Below are 19,837 nucleotides of genomic sequence, written 5' to 3'. Positions count from 1 at the left end.
AGCTGCTTGCAGGGCAGTTTTTGATGTCTCTGACCCTCTCAGCTCTACCACTGCAAACAAATCTCTCGTTATGACAGTTACAAAACCTCCACTCCTCACCCCTCAATAAATCAGGAAGGGTAAATTATTTTTAACTATAAAAAAAAAACAAACAAACAGAAAACTCCTGGAAAGAAGTTGGGGGTTTAGAAAAGAAACCAGAGTGTTTGTAAGTTAATGTACCTTAACTAGTAAAAATTTTACCTGATGACAGTTTGTGTTAATGATAGAAGCCAAAAATTATCACCTTTGTAAGGATAACCTTGGGATCTGCTGTGTTTGCTCAGTTAAGTTATAAAGGGGCACACATCATCCACACTTCTGTTTCTGTCCCACCCTTTCTAGTTTCCACGTTAGCTTGGTGTCTCCATAGAGAAACTCCTGGTTCCGGGGAGGACCACTCAGCCAGGAAGATTAGCTAGAACTTGGTTCCCTTTGAAAAGTCATCTCCTAAATAAGTCATAAAGAAAAAGAAAAATACCGGATGGTCTCACTCATAGCAGGAATTTAGAAAACCTAAATAAGAGACCAGGAAAAAGACTAATCAATACAAAGTAAAAATCAAAATCAACAAGCAACTATAAACCAGAGACACACTACGGGGGTGGGGGGAAGGGGCTGGGAAAGGAAGGACTAGAGTCAAAATAAGGGGAAGTGCAATTGTATGTGGAATATAACCAAAATGAAAATGCATACATTGTGCAAAGATGAAAAAAGATGTAAGAATTATATAAAATATTTAAATAAATAGTCATCTCCTAGCTCCCTGTCAGACTAATGCAAATAATTTTATAGTCTTCGATTTATCTTTAGTAAATGCACACCCCATGTTTGATGCTTTCCAGCAAACTTAAAAAAAAAAAGGATAAAATTTAAAAATTAGCATTATACTGTACTTTAAGGTATAAACCATCACTTATCAAAATATCAGACATCAAGGGAATCATATTTAAGCTTCACTATTATGCACCAAATTATAAAGCAGGCAGAGTTTGTCTTTGATATCTATCCTCGTATGTCCTTTATTTCACTTGTGGTTTTTTTTTTGGCATTTCTACTCCCAGATACCTGTCAATATTTTCCTTGTGCCCTACAGCACATAGACCTGACCCAATGCCAATTTCTCAGCCCTGTTCTCTATTATAAGATACACTCCTGAATAGTAAGGATTAACGTGCTGACCTCATGGTGTGAAATGCATTTTTCTGGGCGTCAGAGCCCCTATCGAACACAAGTTAAAAGGAGGCAAGTCCAGTTGTGGATCTTCAGCCTTCGTGTGTGAAGAGAGGAAGTGTTTCATGAGTTTATAGATTTTCTAGCCCCTCAAATCATGGTATAGGTCAGCACCCCCCTGGTAAGACTGCTCATAGGTCCCAAGTTAGGCAGCTAGGCCCTCTTTCTCTCTACCCAGATATGTGACTACCTTGCACTAGGGGATCAGTCCGCTCCCCAACCCTCAGAAGTACTTTGAGCATGACAGTTTCATGAATAAGTTTATCAATTATTCTGTTCACTTGCAAGTGCCGATGACTGAAATATCACTTCCACGGTTATTTTGTTCCTAATCCAAGACTTTATTTCCTCGGCAGCTTGTCCTAAATTTGTTTTTTAACATGGTTCTATAGCCTAACTCCTCTTTATTTTAAGCCTTATACACATCCTTTTTTTAAAAATGGATCTTGTTGTGCAGGTTAATTCAGAATTGGTGGACTAGAAGAAAAGTTCGACAAGAACATGGTCCTGAAAGGAAAATCAGTTTCCCACAATGGGAAAAGGACTACAACCTCCAGCCGATGAATGCCTACGGACTCTTTGACGAATACTTAGAAATGAGTATGAAATTCTACTTTACCTATTCATCATAAGTACAGTTCCTAAATCTTTAGATATTTTCTACTGAACATACACCCACCATCATCAAGGCTGGTGGTATATTGGGGTGGGGGAAGACAGGAAATGGAGGTTGAGCTAAATGCAGAGTCAAGTCTGGCTTTAGGAAGTTTGATCCCTAAAGATGGTACCAAAGCCTAGTGACTCAAACTGTTCCTGACATTGGGCCCTGCCCCATTAAGACAAAAACTGAGGTTGGTAACTTGGTGAATTCCCTTTATTAAGTTTTATTATTAATGCCAAAGTTGATGTCTTTGAGTCTATCATTCTGCCATTCTATAATTGAATGGGGTGGTTAATTCAGTTAATTAACTCAACACACCAAGTTGTCCCTCATGGAGTGATTGGTGGATTCATGCAGCCAGCAGGCATGCATTGGGCCATGTTATGGACAGGCAGACACTATGCTGGGTGCTAAAAGTACAAGAAGGAATAAGACACAGTCCCAGCTTTCAAATAATACAAAGATAGGAGGGAAGAAAGGCAGCTCATAGATGCTGCAGTCTGAATCAGCAGGGTATGCATAGGAGAGGTGGTCATTTCTTTGAGAGTAGGGCTGGCAAGAAGCTAGAAGTGCTTACACTGTGCTAAGAATAGCCACTGCATAGAATCTTTGAGTGGCAAAGGAGTTAATGTATGGAAACATCTTAGAACAGTGTCTGGCTCATAGTGTGCACTTGGTACATGTTATCTATATCATTATTTTCCTGTCGTCTGCTGGGGGGTGGGGGGAGTTAGTAAAATCTTTTAGCCATTATATCGAGCTAAATATAGATCGAGTTTGTAGGGTTTTTATGTTTAAGAAGTGGGTGGAGGGAGAAGCAAGATGTACTACTTTAAAAAGTTCTTTTTGGGTGAATTTGAAAATTAAGATGAGTAGAATGATGCTTAATGTTTCTTAGATGTCTTAGGTCCTAAGTATCTATTGATGTTTTTAGAGTTTCAATTATAGACTGGCGGAATGATAGACTCAAAGAAATCAATTTGGGCATTAATAATAAAACTTAATAAAGGGAATTCATTAAGAGAAACAACCACTTCGAGGTCTCTTTATGGGAGAAGAGACCATTAAGAAGGAAATGAACGATGTTGGTGCTTGAACAGCTTTTATGTGGCTAGAAATAGTTATTTTCAAAGTATTGCAGTATCTTTGTAGAAAGAAATCTCAAAGTATCACAAGTAGACAAGTGAAGCCTGACTTCCCTGTTTTAAATTTTTCTTTTCTTCATTGAGGTATAACATATAGTGACAGAAATATGTAAATCGTAAATGTCAAGAACAATGAATGTTACACACGAATATGACCAATCTATGTAGTTGAAAGATTGACAAACTACTGCCCACAGACCAAATCCAATCTGCTATTTTTATTGATACATAACTGTACCCACCTATTTACATATTTTCTATAGTAAACTGCACTACACACAGTATAAATACATAACTTCATAAAGCAGTAAAAAGGAAAGTTAGAACATAGAACCATACTTTAAAAATATTCAGATAGGATGCCAGGGAAATAAATCTTTGGATTAGGGGAAAAAAAAGGAGTCTATACGTTATAGCCTCCCATACCTATACTACATTGCAGTCGGGTAGTCGTAACAGAAATGTTAAATTTCTGGCTCTTTACCAAAAGTATTTCCCATTTTGTGAGCTAGCTCAGGAAAGAGTATTATCCATCTCAGCGAAGGCTCCTTTATCCCTTTACCCTGCCACTAACCCTTTTCCTGACTTTGAACACCAGAGATTAATGTTGCCTTTCTTAATCTTCAAATAAATTGAATTATATAATACATATTCTTTTGCAGTTGACTTCTATGCAACATCCTGTTTATAAAATGCTTCTATCTTGTTACATGTAGAACTTTGAACTTCACTTCTGTGTAGTATTTCCAGAATGTGCACTTAAAATTATAGAATAGGCAGTTTCTATTTGATATACACCCATCTTTCCTCTAGTCATATATTGTTTTTGTCTCTTACCCCAAGTACTACCCTGCTCCCCCCAGTCACCAGCGCCTCGTGAAAAGTACATCTAGGCACTAGTAAGGATTAATATGCTAGATAGATGCATTTTAATTGGAGCCCAACTTGAATCAAAAATAAGAAAACTTGTGGAAGTGTAGTTGTCAGTGTGCCAATAAAAGGGTCTATTTTCTGAGTCTTCAGGTCTTTAGACTTCTGAAAAAATAAGACTGCAGTGTTATTAGTCTGAAGGTATACCACATGCTGCTAGAGGTGAAAAGATGGAACTTTTTAGAATTCTATATGTATTAGAATGATGTATGAACCCCTTAACTATAAAGACTCAAGGAAAGGAATAAAAAAGGATAGCTACTATAATTTGTTAAAAATTCATAGCATAAAGAGGTAAATCATACAAAAAATGTAAAAGGCATAAAGTAAAAGGATAGATATGGAACCTTGATAGGTGAATGCAGATCAGTTGCTATTGGCATAAAATGAACTATTTTATCTATGAGATGTTTTAGGTAAGCTTCAGGGCAGCCACAAAGCAAAAATCTAGGTATGTATATAAAACAAAGGAAAGGCTGAGCCTTTCTCCATGGAAAATGACCAATTTACAGAAGTAGACAGAAACAAGGGAACCACAAAACCAGAAGTCAAGCGATAAGATGTACCAAGTCCTTACAATAATCACTAAGTATAAATAGATTGAATTTACAAAGCACAGAGTGACAGATGGGTCTTTTTTTTTTTAATCCATCCAATCAGTATTTGCTGCCTACAGGAGACTCAGCTCTAAAGACATCAGTTCAAAGTGAAGGGATGAAGAAGCTATGCATGCAGAAGCCAAAAGCGAGCAGGGATAGATCTTCAAGACAAAAAATGTAACGCGACAAAGAAGGTCATTATATAAGGACATAGAGCACTCTGTTATATGTGTTCTAGTGATGTATCCCCATAACTTCCTATCTTTCTGTCATCACAGATAGTCCAGGCCCATCTTGTATTTTCTTTACCATAGCTCTGGAATCAAACATTTCTCCAAAGAGCATTGGGTCCTTTTTACTAGGGTATGATATATAGAAAACAAGATCTGGACTCTAGGTATGACCATTACTCCCGGATGCCATTGCTTGCAGGCCCAGGGAGGGCCTCTCTTTCCAGTGTTCTGGCCATTTTTCTGGAAGATAAGTTCCCTTTGTGTCTATATTAGGAAAGATGTGTGTGAAGACAATGACACATTTAGAGTTTTATTCTTTCGAAAACCAATGCTCTGTTTCTTTTCATTCTATTTTAGTTCTTCAGTTTGGATTCACAACTATATTTGTGGCAGCTTTTCCTCTAGCACCGCTTCTGGCCTTACTGAATAACATAATTGAAATTCGACTTGATGCTTACAAGTTTGTCACCCAGTGGAGGCGACCTTTAGCTTCACGGGCCAAAGACATAGGTAAGCTTGATTTGGATGTGTTTAAAAGATTATCATCTGATGGATAAAGTGGAAAAAAAAAAGTGTTAGACTTTTACTTGTGGTTTCCATGTAAGATGACTCCTCTAATTCTAGTAAAAAAAAAAAAATACTACTAAATAAGAAGTAACATTCCCTATTTGAATATTTGTAATTTCCAGTGCTAGAGAATTTGTGCTTAAATAAGATGTCACTTTGGCTATTTCTATTTAAGACTTTAAAATCATACAAATATTAGTATCATCCCTGGTTTCCTTTTTGAAGTAGATATTCCATTTGTTTACCTGGCTTTATTCTTTCCTGAATGTTTGTCTGAGTCCTGTGATAGTTTTCTTAAAGAAGTCTTTTGGGCTTTGACTAGGAGACGAGGTGAATCAGATGCACCCTCTCGTTGTCTGAGACCAAAGACTTAATTCCTTTCGCATCCAATGCTTAGAGCGGAGCAGACAGGTACTCAGTCAGAGTGTGATCTTTTAATCTCCATTTGAAAAATACATTCAATGAGCATCTAGCCCAAGTCCATACATCAGCCCTCGGCACACAGCAGTGAACTGGAGGGGTCCAGCCTATACCCCAAGGAGCTCCAGTCTGGTGCATGTGCCAATCTCGTCAGTTTTGATGTGCTTATAGTGACTAGGATTGGCCATGTGTCTGACCTGAGTTTTTAAATCCTGAGCAATGAAACTACCACAAATAACCCATCAGTGTTAAGGTATTTATAAGTACAAATTTTTGTTCCTGGTTTTCAAATGTCAGTATTGGGGAAGATCAAAGGACCCATGGAAAGGACTATTGAAAATGGGTTTATCGGGCTTCCCCGGTGGTGCAGCGGTTGAGCGCTGGGTTGCGAAGCTGCCCGCAGCCTCTGCGGCGCCAGTTCGATCCCCGGCTGCTCCCCGGCCACCAGAGGAGGGTCCCACATGGCTCGCAGACCTCTCCTGCCGCCCGCTGCTCCCCTCAGCAGTGTACTTCTGTCCTTCTGCCTGCTCTGCTCCCCGCTCTGGCTCTGGTGAATTCTCTTGCCCTCCCATGCTTCTGACTGTACCCAGTGCTTGTATAAATAAATAAATCTTAAAAAAAAAAAAAAAAGAAAATGGGTTTATCAGTTGTTTTCGTACTTGTTGCCTCTTCCATTATGTCTGGAACTAACATGACACTTCTCTTTGAACAGGAATTTGGTATGGCATTCTTGAAGGCATTGGCATTCTCTCTGTTATCACAAATGCATTTGTGATTGCGATAACATCGGATTTTATCCCTCGCCTGGTGTATGCTTATAAGTATGGACCATGTGCAGGCCAAGGAGAAGCCGGACAAAAGTAAGTTTGGAATAAAATCTATCACGAAATTTCTAGTTCATAGCCCTTGTGTGGTGTTGGGCAGACAGGCAGAAGCCTCTACATTGGAGTAGAGGATCATTCACTTATTCCATAGCTAAGTGGACACAAATCTTAAACCAGAAAGCCTAGAGGGGGGAGGTGGAATTGTGATATAACTTTAAGCCAAAGATCTATAGACAGGGTAGAGGTCATACAAATCTTAAACAGAATCCAATGTGAGAGCAGCAATGGCTCATTTGCCCCTCCCTGCCCCCTATGAATTCAGAAATGTGTGGTAAGCGAATGCCTGTGGCAAAGAGTGGTGCATGATATAGTGTATACTTATGGCATTTTTATGAGTTTGTAAAGTGACAATTACAGTCTAATTCCCCTTGTGTTGTTATCTGTAGACTCCATGTTCTACATGGGAAATGTGCAGACATGGTAGGCATTTAATAATTAGCTGTGGAATAAATGAATGATTCTTTCCTGGCTATTGACCTGATTAATTAAACCTCCTGAGCTCTCAGTTCTGTGCTATCACTCAGTGATTCCCAATGCCAGGATCCTATATTTTTGGTCAGATAGATCCTAGGCAAAATTATATGAGCCCTACACCTTTGGGGGAAAATAAGTCTTAATGATATTAATGGGGGAAAATCCCTGTTTGGCTAAAGTCAGAATAATAAAATGCTCACTGTGGGATTTAGATGTCTGTAGGTCAGAGTTGGGTGTGTTTTAGCATCATAGGGTTCTCTCAGGATCTCAGCATTTATCCCAGATGAGCCATTGCCTGCTCGTACAAGCAACCCTGCCCGCTCATTCTGAGCCAGCCAAACTAATTCCTTCTCTGTAGTCACTGGAGTTTGATTAGCCTCAAGAAGTAAAATGCTACCAAATCAAGTCAGTTGTAATCTTGACATTTGGCCTAGGTCCAATTTCATTATAAATCCTCCATAAATACTCTAAGGCATGGATGATCAAATGTGATTAAGCTCACCATCCAGCTATTGGAACAGGCGTCTATGGAGTTCTTTAATGCAATAACCATGTGGCCATTAAACTAATTATCTAGCAACTGTAAGTGAGCATCCCATTTAAAGAGAGATTTAAAGACTTATGTGGTACTCTTCATGCATTTCTCTCTAATTGCAACTGTTGTCAACATTCTCTGCTTGCTTAGCCTAAAAAAAAAAAAAAGAGCCTGCCTTTGTTCAAACCACTTTCACAGATGTTTTGCATTTGACAAAGAGGTTAAATCCAGAATCAAGGCTAATCAAACTCCAGTAACTTGGAGCCCACACAAACCCTAGCTTCCTAGTACCCTCCACCCAGAGCCCCACAGCCCGTCAGGGCCATTGCCAATATGTAGTTACCTGACTCATCAAAGAGGAATCTGCCTGGGGTTTAAATTCCAATGGCTATTTTACTTCTCTCCCTACTCCACATATGACAAAACCTCTGCTGTTTTAGGGGGAAAGCGGGAACATTTATGTGTAGTTGGTAGTGAATCAACACTTCAGAATTAAGACTGTTCATGATGATTAAAAGTATCAAATAACCTCCAACATTCCATTTTGTAGAGCTCTCCTGGGAGGGGGTGTGTGGGGGGCTGTAGGGGTGGGTGGGTGGGTGTGTAGAGAAAACCAGCCACTTTCAATATTTATAGATCTACCTTTTCTCTTTGAATCCATTGCTCATTTTTCTTGTTTTCAAGTATTTATAATTGTATGTGTTTCTTCATGAATCTTATTTTCTGCCCCACCAGCCGCTCTATTGTCCTTTTCAAGTTTGTCTTTTTCCAATTTAGAAATGCTTTAGAAATGACTTACCTCATTGGTGAGCAGCAGCAGCAAATTTTAGAATGTCAGAGGCTTTGGGGATAGTATGTGCAATCAGAGACAAAACCCACTTAAACGATGCTTTAATAGGCCGTGGAAATGCCATATTTCAACTTAAATTGACCCTAAATTAAAAGTACTCAAGCCAATAACCTTTCTCTGAAACTCCCTGCTACCTCAAAGCCTCCTTATTACTATTTTCTCCGCTTCTTCTGGCTGCTCTATGGATGAGAATTTCACTCACAAGTGCAGGTTCATTTAGTTCCCATGGCCCTTGTCCTTAGACCTGTATGCTTCAGTTATTCCTGGCTGTGCCTTCCAATTACAGTCTCTCTACGATCATGGCTGCTTGCCAAGGTCTTCAGAGGCATAGTAGGAAAGACATTGTCAAGTTCCAGCCAGATCTGTCCATGACAGGAATATTGTACTTTGCGGCAATGTTCTCCATACAGTGGGTACACAAGAATTTTTCAAGTGTTTTTAACCTTTCCTCTTAATGACATTCTTTCTTTTCAACTTTAGCCTACCTGAGTTGATTCCTGGAAGATTGTTCGCAAAATGAAGTCACTTTTTTCAGGGTATCTTCACAGGAACCCTTTAAAAAAGAGAAGAGAGAACTAGAATCACCTTTGAGCAGACATCAGAGAGATTTTATAAAGTTAAACTGATGATGTATACTATAAAATTGTTCCATCAATCAGAGTTACACACCCAGTGATCATTTATTTCACCCATCAGCAACCTGACAAATGAGCCTTCTTGGTTCATGTCTTTAAGGTCATGACTAAAGCCATTGGTTTATATGAGCCCTGTGTTATTTTACATATATATCATTTCACTTAATCTTCACAACGACCCTATGAGATGGACACTTTTGTCACTTAAAGAAGTTTAAAAAAATTTCCAAGATTACATGACTAGAAAGAAAGCCAAGTTAAAATGTGATTAAAGTCCAAGTGTTCCGTATGGTAATACACTGACTCCCGGTACAGAGTGAAAGTCTTGTCCTCAGGCAACTTATCCCTGGGAAACCCAGGAGTTGAAGCAATAGTTTTATTCCTTTTCCATTCTGAAGACCAAGAGAGATTCACTGGTATTTTAGTTTTCCTCCAGTCGAGTCAATTTATTATTTACTGCATCCCTACACTGCATGAGACTGTCTAGGATACAGAAACATGACACCTATGCTCCAAACAAAAACCACACAGTGCAAGGAGTAGGTGCCCACAGATGCAGCCACCTCTAGTGCAAGCTGTAGAGTAATTGCCAAGTAAGTATAGTGGCACCATTGAGAGAACAAAATGAGTTTTTGATTGGGGGAATTAAGGCAGCCTCCTGGAAGGAGCAGCATTTCAGTTGGCACTGGAGGGACAAACACCATTTCTACTTAGAAAAGATGAACAGGAATTCCTAACAGAAAAGCTAGCCTGATAGAGGCATGAGGTGCAGGGAATGCAGTCTAGCAGGATGGTAGCTGGGAGGGGATATAGTCACATTATGGTCAGGGCATTATGAGGAAGTATAGATGTTCAGAAATGAAGGACTGTGTCTCATCAATGAAAGCAGTGACTTACATTGAAATTTTGCTACTCATGCTGTGCTGTCTTTTACCTGTTACACTGAAGTGTAGAAGGCAGTGGGGGGATGAGATTCTGCACAAGAAGGGCTACAACAGAAGAAGTGACCTGTTCCTGATTCAACATGCCCTGGACTTTTCCGTGTACCCCAACTTGAGTGTTTATGACAAGGCATGACCCGTGAATGTTGTTTACCACTGCAGGGACTTGTAAGAAGTAGGGGTTTTTAGTGAACTGATTGTAGTGGAGGTGGTCAGTGTTCGAATGATGGTATTTGTTTTTCCTTCTAGATGCATGGTTGGCTACGTGAATGCCAGCTTGTCTGTATTTCGAATTTCTGACTTTGAGAACCGATCAGAGCCCGAATCTGACGGCAGCGAGTTCTCGGGGATTCCGCTCAAGTACTGCAGGTGACCACGGCGCGCTTACCCTGAGTTGGGCTGGCTCTGTTATGGGAAGAACTTGCTCACTAGGCCCTTTCTGACAGTGGGTTTAAAGCAGTGGTTCTGTGAGACTATGCATTAAAATCCTCTGGGGGATTTTTAAGTCTCTTCTTACCTAAGACATGGCCTAGTCCAGTGAAATTGGGGTGGGGGGCAGATAGGAAGGTGGACTCCAGACATTGGTATTATTAAAAACCCAGGTGCAGGCAAAGTTGTAAATCACTGGTTTTAAGGGGAAAACCTAAAAATATGTGGTCAGGACTTATACATGTTGGTCCAGGTACTTGGAGACTAAAAATCCCTCAGTGACTTGAGTAAAAGCAAGTGTCTTTGTTTTGCATCCTCTCTCTTGCCTACACTACATAATATCACATTTCCCAATGCTGATCAACTCAGATATATGAGCAAAGGGCCCCAACCTGTGTCAGGGTCTATGACTGAACCTCTGTAGCACACACTTGCTCTTTCTCTCTTCAGTCTCTAAGAGGAAATTAATCCTATTATGTCTCTTGATGTGTATCTATACAATAATATGGGAATGAAAATTTATTGAGCACCTACTCTATACTAGGAACTGTTTCATTTAATAATCACATCAACCTTCTAAACAAGCAGAGATTATCCTAACTGACAGATAAGACCATTTCACTAAATGCTCAATGGATCATGGTGTACAATTGTTGAATCCAAGTTCCAATGGCATCTCTTAATACAGTATTTCATGTATAAAAAGTTAGTGGCTATCAAAAGTGTTTTATGCTCTCCCTACAACAAGAGCATGAGGCAGGCCAGCCACAGAATCCTAGATCCTTTGACATAGGGACCTTGGTAATTATCACTTCTACCTCTCATTTTACATAAGGGGGAGCTAAGGACCAGAGATGGTAATTGATTTGTCTAAAGAGATGCAATAAACCTAGAGGTAGAACCCAAGGCTCCAAACTTCCATCACAGTATTCTTTCAAGGGGTTTTGTTAACCAGAGGTACCCCAAGGATGTGGCTCTAACACTCTTCTACGTGTGACACTGGCAGTGGGGCTCCAACAGAGTTCTTTATTTAATGAATAAATAATTCCTACGGATAGTAAATTTTAAAATTTCTTTGAACCAAAACCAGATAATCCTCCTTATAAAAAAATAATCTCTTACCCACTTGATCTATGATGATGTAATTTCTTGGCCCTTTATGAGACGTGGCCTAAGTCATAGAACCTGTTGGGACCCATAGAACCTGGATTTATTTACTTAGTTCCCCGCCTAGGAAACTAACCAAGAGAGCAGAGTCAGCCTTAGCCAGCCAGAACAAATGACACTATCTGCTTGCCATGTGCAGAGTAGAGGTATAAACACCCAATGGGCTGGGGCCATTCCAAAGGGACAGGAGAGCAGGCTGGGGGCTCCTGTTCTTTGAGTGTTTGAAGGGTGTCACTGCAACAAGTTACCTGAGTCCCCCTGTAAGGCTCTCATGAGATAGCGTGTGGAGGAACAAGTTAAATGAGGGGCACGATTGGCTGGAATATAATTCAGTACCAGCACCTGGTTGGGGAATGACCAATCAAGCAACAACTCATGCTTTTTTAAGTAGAAATTCACTTGCTTCTCCAGGCTATTTCATACATCAAATCATTTACCAGCATTGTTTAAACAGAGGATGCCAAGCATGAAATGGTTTAAAATAAAATGCCCACTGCTGGCATTTAAAACTTGTAATCAAATAAGATAAAATTCAAAGCCTTTCTTTTTGCTTCCTGGCATAATTCTTCCTGTTTCTCCCACATAATAATAACATGAGTATATCCCAGAATTTCTGAATGGGACTATTGATATATTATTGTCTTGTTTACCCATTTTTCTTAACTTCCCTAAAATAATTTCATTTCAATAAAAAATATTTTCAGATTTACTTCAAGCTTTCAGTTGTAGTCTGTAGACACCACCATGCAACATAGGCATACTTTGGTGTCCCAGTTTTTTACAGTGCCATGCTGGAGATGCCCCTTGATTATGTTTGTAGGAATTGTGTCTGTGGGTCCCCCACATCTGAAGCAAAAGCCAGTTACCCCCACAGAGAGTACAATACAGAGTGCACTAACTAAAACAACAACAGAGTGAGTAATCAGAAAAACTCTACAAACAAAAGTTCTAGGCCAGGTGACCTCGCTGGTGAATTCTTCCCAACATTGAAAGGAGACTTAATACCAGTTCTCCTCAAGCTCTCCCCAAAACTAAGTTAACATTTCCAAACTCATTTTACAAGGCTAGCTTTACTGGGATACTAAAACAAGAACAGTTCAGGAAGAAAAGAATTATATACCAATATCCCTGATGAACAGACAAAAAAAAAAAACCAAAATATAAGCAAACCAAAAATCAACAATACAATAAAAGCCTCATATACCAGGATCAAGTGGATTCATTCCAGGGATGGATGTTTTAATATGAGCAAATAAATCAGTGTAATACAGCACATTTTCTAAGGGATAATAATCGTATTGTCATCAAAATAGACAAAAACATTAGACAAAATTCACCATCCATTTATAATAACTCAGTATGTAAGTATACCTTCATTCTACATAACAAGGTCATGACAAACCACAGTTAACATTCAAAGATAAAAAAAATCAAAACATTTATCTCTAACTACATTAGTCAGGGAAAAAAAATAAAAGGCATCCAAATTGGAAAAGTAACATTCTTGCAGATGTAATATATAGAAAACCATAGACTACACACACACACACACAACTGTTGAACTACTGAAAAATTCATAAACTTGAAGGATGCAAAAATCAATCTATTTCATGTCTAAGTTATCAGAGAAATTAAGAAAGCAATTCCATTTACAATTGCATGAAAAGACATAGGAGGGCCTCTGTGGACTTCTAGTGAGTCCAAACCTGGCACACGACGGGGAGGGAAATCAGGCATGGGGGACTGTCATGTTCAGCATGCAGTAAATCTTTATTGTCTTAGTGCTCATTATATACTATTTTAATTGCAGCAGGTGTAACATCAAAGCATACCATATAATGATAACACGTATGAATGATTAGTCTATTTTCTTACTATTATCTATTTACTTCAGACAGTAGGGTACCAGGTGGTTAGTTCTCACACTAATTTTATCGCCTCCTAGCCAGAGCCTGGGAAGTTCGCTCATTATTTTGTTGTTCTCAAACTGTGGAGATGTACACAGTTCACTTCCAGGCTCTCAACACCAAGTCCTGTCACCCAGAGGTTTTCCTCCGAGACGCATGTGTTTTCACATGCCTTAGGGACTCAGGTCAAGGCCCTTCTGCTCACTGCACAGGATCTCTCCATTTTGTTATTCTCAGACTGTGGAGATGTAGAAGCCCGACTCCATGCAGGTCACTTTCCAGGCTCTCATCACCAAGTCCTGTCACTCAGAGGTTTTCCTCCGAGTCACATGTGTTTTCACATGCCTTAGGGACTCGGGTCAAGGCCCTTCTGCTCACTACGTGGGGTGGCCGCCTCCAACAGGCCTCCCCGGTGGTGCAGCTGTTGAACGCTGGGCTGTGAAGCTGCCCGCAGCCTCTGCAGCACTGGTTCGATCCCCAGCTGCCGGCGAGGGTCCCACATGGCGCGTAGACCTCACCTGCCACCCGCTGCTCCCCTCAGCAGTGTATTTCATCAGTCTGCCTGGTCTGTTCCCCACTCTGGCCTTGGTGATTTTTCTCACCCTCCCACGCTTCTGACTGTACCCAGTGCTTGTATAAATAAATAAATCTTTAAAAAAAAAATAATTTAACCAAAAATGTAAAATACATGTGCTCTGAAAACTATGACACTGATGAAATAAATGGATAGTTTGTGCTCATGTTTAGAAGAATTAATATTGTTAAAATATACATACTACCTAAGTTATCTACAGATTCAATGCAATCACTATTAAAATGCCACTGGCCTTTATCACAGAAATAGAAAAACAATCCTAAAATTTATAGGGAATCACAAAAGTCCATGAGTAGCTGGAAGTTTCAAAAGAATAACAAGTCCAGAAGTATGATTAGTCTGGATTTTAAACAAAATATACAGAACTATAGCAATCAGAACAGTATGGTGTTGGCATAAAAAAAAAAGAACTAGGAAAAAGACTAATACAATTTAAAAATCAAAATCAACAAGCAACTATAAACCAGAGACACACTACTGGTAGTGGGGGGAAGGGTGGGGAGAGGAAGGATTAGGGTCAAAATAGGGGGGGTGCAATTATTTGGGGAATATAACCAAAATGAAAATGCATACATTGTGCAAAAATGAAAAATGATGTAAGAATTATATAAAATAAAATATTAAAAAAATGCAACAATTGTCAATATACTAGAAAGCCCAGAAATAACCTCACATGTGTGGTGAATTTATAATGGAGCCAATAATATACGATGAAAAGAGGACAATTTGGATTTCACACCAGAAGCAAAGGCAACAAAAGCAGAAACAAACCAGACTATATAGTCTTGCATCAGTTAGCAACAGAGATACATCTGAGAAGCATGTTATACAATTTCACCATTGTATGAATATCAGTATAATTACACACCTAGATTTTATGAGATATAGTCTACTAGGACCACCCATATTTTTGGTTCATTGTTGATGAAAACATTAGGTGATATGACTATATATCAAACTCTAAAACTGTGCAGCAATGGAAACTATCAACAAAATGAAAAGATAACCTACCAAATGGGATATTTGCAAATGATCCATCTATGAAAGGGCTAGTATCCAAAATATATAACTCAATAGAAAAAGGTAGTAGAACTCAAAAATGGGCCAAGAACTTAATACATTTTCTCAAGGAGATACATAGATGGCCAACACGTACAGGTGTTCCACATCACTAATCAGAAATGTAAATCAAAACTACGGTAAGATGCCAACCACAGCTGTTACAGTGGCTACTATTAAAAAACATGGATGAGCAAGTGTTAGTGAGGATGTGTAGAAAAGTGAAACCTTGTACAGAGTTCATGAAAATATAATTTTATGCAACCACTATGGGAAACGGTATGGTGGTTCGCCAAAAGCATAAACACAGAATTATTTATGTGATCCCATTTCTGGATATTTATCTGAAGGAAACAAAAACACTAATTTGAAAAGGTCTCTGCACCCCCATATTCATTGCAGCATTATTTACAATAGCCAATACATGGAAACAACATAGGTGTCTATTAATGGGGGACTGGATAAAGATGTCATGGTATATATGATTATCATTACAATAATCACTTAACGATTCGGTCAACAATGGACCACATATACACTGGTGGGCCCAACGGGCTATACCAGGGAGTGGAGGTGTGCAGCAGGCTCTAGCACCTAGGTGTGTGTAGTTATACTCAGGCATTTACACAATGCCAAAATAGCCTAATGACACATTTTGCTGAAGGTAACCCATCTTTAAGTGGTACAGAATGTGTACAGACTGCAGTATTCAGACATAAAAAAGGAAACTGCCATCTGCAACAACATGGATGAACCAGAAGGCATTATGCTAAGTGAAATAATTCATGAAAAGGTGAACTTATTTACATGCAGAATCTAGCAAAAACCCTCAAACTCACAGATACAGAAAATTGATGGTTGCCAGAGATGGGGGGAGGGGCGGACAGAAAGAATGAAGTCAAAAGATACAAACTTGAAGTTATACATTAAGTAAGTCCTATGGATGTGACGTGCAGCATGGTGACTATTTAATAATGTATTTTACATTTAAAAGTTGTCAAGGGAGTAGATCTTAAAAATTCCCAGAATAAGAAAAAAATGTAAAAATAAAGTCATAACCCTGAGTGGTACACAAAGCACTGCAGCAGCTTTTACCCAAAGGGCAGTTGCTAAACAAGGTAGATTTGAACTTCGTGTTTAAGTACTTACATGGCTAGAGAAACAAAAGAAAACAGAAATACAAGCCTGTGAGTACAGATCTAAATATGTGCTACATCAAGCAACAATATATATTCACACTAAAGTCTATTTTATGCAGTGATAAGTCAGCTACATGCAACAGCATAGATAAGTCTTAGTAGCATTGACACTGAAAATACCCCAAGCCTCAGAAGGCTAGAGTTTAACATCATTTTCAGTGTCAAAACCAAGCAAAACTGTAATATTCAGCAAATGAAAGTATGTATACATATATAAATATGCATTAATGGTAAAAGTTAAATTCAGGTAAGGGAAGCAAGGAGATGGGTGAAGCACAGAGGAAGGGATAAACTAGTGATTTCAATATTTGGGTTCCATAGATTTATGAGTGTTCATATAATTAAAGAATTATATAAACCTAAAAATTAGATAAAAGAAAATGAATGGACCGAGGAGACAGAGGTTAAGCTGGGAGGCTTGCCCACGCCGGGCACCTACTAGCCTGCAGTTCCAGCCCAGAGGGGAGCATCACCCACCACTGGGGCAGACCGGGCGTGCAGGGGAGCGCGTCCCCTGCACCGGCAATTTGCAGCAGGGACCTTTCTTGCTGGAGACTGTGTGAACCCAGCAGAAGGCTCACCGAGGAGACAGAGCAGGGACCTTTCTTTGCTGGAGACTTGTGAACCCAGCAGAAGTTCCCCAGAGGAGCCAGTGGTGAGCTGGGAAGGTCGCCCAAGATGCCGGCCAGTACCAGCAACACAGTGTCACAAGGAATACGGCAAATTAGAAAACAGGCAGTAGGGAGTAGAAAAACCACATGCAACCCAGCAACTCCTCAGCAAAAAAGCACACCGCAAAAAGAAAACCATCTACCAGATTGCAACGACAGTAACTTGGAAGAACTTCTGAGCCTTCCAGATAGAGAATTTAAAATTGCTGTGATTAAAAAACTGACAGAAGTCATAAAGGAAAACAATGATAAGGGGAAAATAATTAATGACCAGAAGAATGAAATTGAGTCCCTAAAGAGGGAAGTAAAAGAAATGCAGGAGATCAAAGAATTAATGGAGACGCTAAAGAACTCTGGGAAAAGCAATGAAAGCAGAATAGATGAAATGGAAGAACGAATAAGTACTCTTGAAGACACAGAAATAAAAAGAACTAAAACAGAAAAGGAAGGAGAAGTAAGAAGGAAAAAGACCGAAGAAAGACTTCGGGAACTATCTGACTCCATGAGGAAAGGAAATATAAGAGTTATAGGAATCCCAGAAGGAGAGGAGAGAGATGTAGGAACAGAGAAAATATTCATGGATATAATTGAAGAGAACTTCCCAAACGCGAAGAAGGATCTGAAAATTGATATACAAGAAGCAAGAAGAACACCAAACTTCCATGACGAAAGGAAAAATACAGCAAGACACATAATAGTAAAGCTTCCAAGAATCCAAGACAAGGAAAAAATAATGAAACTAACAAGAGGGAAGAAACAGATAACATTCAAAGGGAAACCAATCAGACTGACATCAGACTTCTCTGAAGAAACACTACGGGCAAGGAGAGAGTGGAGGGACATAGTCAACAGACTCCAAGAAAACAGATGCCAACCAAGAATACTCTATCCCGCAAAGCTCTCCTTCCTCTTTGAAGAAAGAATATGGACCTTCCCAGACAAACAGAAACTCCGGAATTTTATTACGACTAAACCCCCACTCCAAAAAATACTACAAGGAGTCCTAAAGCCAGAACCTCAGAGGGACGAATAACAACAAAAGAAGGCCAAAGAAAGTTATTAAAAGAATAAATAAAATCAAAGGAAAGACAAACACAATGGCAAATACAGATGCTAACATATCAATACTAACTCTAAATGTAAATGGACTAAACTCTCCACTAAAAAGACACAGAGTTGCAGGCTGGATTAAGAAACAAAACCCAACCTTTTGCTGTCTCCAGGAAACACATTTAGCTGCAAAAGATAAAAATAGACTCAAAGTTAAAGGATGGAAAACAATTCTACAAGCAAATGGACCAAAAAAGAAGGCAGGAACAGCTATACTTATATCAGATAAAACAGATTTCAAACTTAAAAAGATAAAAAGAGACCCCAGTGGTCATTACATTATGATCAAGGGGACAATACTTCAAGAAGAAATAACACTCATTAACATATATTCACCAAATGAAGGAGCACCAAAATATATCAGACAACTATTGGCATCTCTGAAAACAGACATCAGAGAAAACACATACGTAGTGGGAGACTTCAACACACCACTATCAACAATGGATAGATCAACAAGACAAAAAATAAGAAAAGACACTAAAGCTCTAAATAAGGATCTAGAGTGCTTGGGCTTAACAGACATATATAGAACACTAAACCCAAAAAAATCTGAGTATACATTTTTCTCAAGCGCACACGGATCATTCTTTAGGATCGATCATATACTGGGGCACAAGACAAACATCAACAGATACACCAAGATTGAAATCATACCAACCATCTTTTCTGACCATGAAGGCATCAAACTAGAAATAAACGATAAAAAGGCAAGGTACTCTCCTACCTCGTGGAGATTGAAACCCACACTACTGGAAGTCCACTGGACTAACGAGGAGATAAAAGAAGAAATTAAAAAATTCTTTGAATTGAATGACAAGGAGGACACCAATTTCCTAAATGTATGGGATGCAGCAAAAGCAGTAATAAGAGGAAAATATATAGCAATAGAAGCTCACATCAAGAAACAAGAAAGAACTCAAAGAAACAACCTAATCTCGAAGCTCAAAGATCTAGAAAAAGAACAACAAAAAAACCCCAAACCAGTAGAAGAAAGAAATAATAAAAACCAAAGCAGAAATAAATGAAATCGAAACTAAAAAAACAATCCAAAAGATCAATGAAACCAAGAGCTGGTTCTTCGAAAAAATAAATAAAATAGATAAACCCCTAGCCAGGCTCACAAGGGCAAAAAGGGAGAAAGCACAAATAAATAGGATAATAAATGAAAGAGGAGAAATCACAACGGACACAGCAGAAATCAAAAGAATAATTAATAACTACTATGAACAGTTATATGGAAACAAGTTCAACAATCTAGAGGAGATGGACAAATTCCTACAACTCTACAATCACCCAAAGCTAGATAAAGAAGAAATAGAACACCTAAACAGACCAATTACAATTAGTGAAATTGAAATGGTAATCAAAAACCTCCCCAAAAACAAAAGCCCAGGACCTGATGGATTTACAAATGAATTCTACCAAACATTCAGAGACGAATTGGTGCCTATCCTTCACAAACTCTTCCAAAAAATTGAGAAGGAAGGTATAATACCTAACACATTCTATGAAGCCAACATTACACTAATACCAAAACCGAACAAGGACAAC

At 39.0% G+C, this 19,837-nt stretch overlaps 1 protein-coding gene and 1 long non-coding RNA gene across 9 annotated transcripts in view; one reads left to right on the top strand and one right to left on the bottom strand.

The window, feature by feature from the left end:
- The window catches only part of LOC119247386 (uncharacterized), a 29,446-nt gene extending 17,708 nt beyond the window's left edge, over positions 1 to 11,738 (bottom strand). For 3 of the 4 annotated variants that reach the window (XR_005125736.1, XR_005125735.2, XR_008552157.1), the window contains exons 1-3: positions 11,698 to 11,738; positions 9,056 to 9,123; positions 5,299 to 5,386 (exon numbers count right to left, since the gene is read on the bottom strand). This is a non-coding gene — a long non-coding RNA (uncharacterized LOC119247386). Of the gene's footprint in view, positions 1 to 5,102; positions 5,387 to 9,055; positions 9,124 to 11,697 lie in introns of those variants that run through there. The other variant, XR_005125734.1, reaches the window with a different exon arrangement.
- The window catches only part of ANO4 (anoctamin 4), a 301,260-nt gene that overhangs the window by 269,535 nt on the left and 11,888 nt on the right, over positions 1 to 19,837 (top strand). For all 5 annotated transcript variants that reach the window (XM_054696103.1, XM_054696102.1, XM_037513790.2 and 2 more), the window contains 4 exons: positions 1,730 to 1,872; positions 5,198 to 5,350; positions 6,540 to 6,687; positions 10,396 to 10,515. In XM_054696103.1, coding sequence (XP_054552078.1) covers positions 1,730 to 1,872; positions 5,198 to 5,350; positions 6,540 to 6,687; positions 10,396 to 10,515 — 564 coding nt within the window. The remainder of the gene's footprint in view (positions 1 to 1,729; positions 1,873 to 5,197; positions 5,351 to 6,539; positions 6,688 to 10,395; positions 10,516 to 19,837) is intronic.

This window comes from Talpa occidentalis, unplaced genomic scaffold, assembly GCF_014898055.3.
Source record: "Talpa occidentalis isolate TD23 unplaced genomic scaffold, MPIMG_talOcc4v2.1 talOcc4.16, whole genome shotgun sequence".
Classification (NCBI taxonomy): Eukaryota; Metazoa; Chordata; class Mammalia; order Eulipotyphla; family Talpidae; genus Talpa; species Talpa occidentalis.
This window is presented reverse-complemented; position numbering and strand designations above follow the sequence as displayed.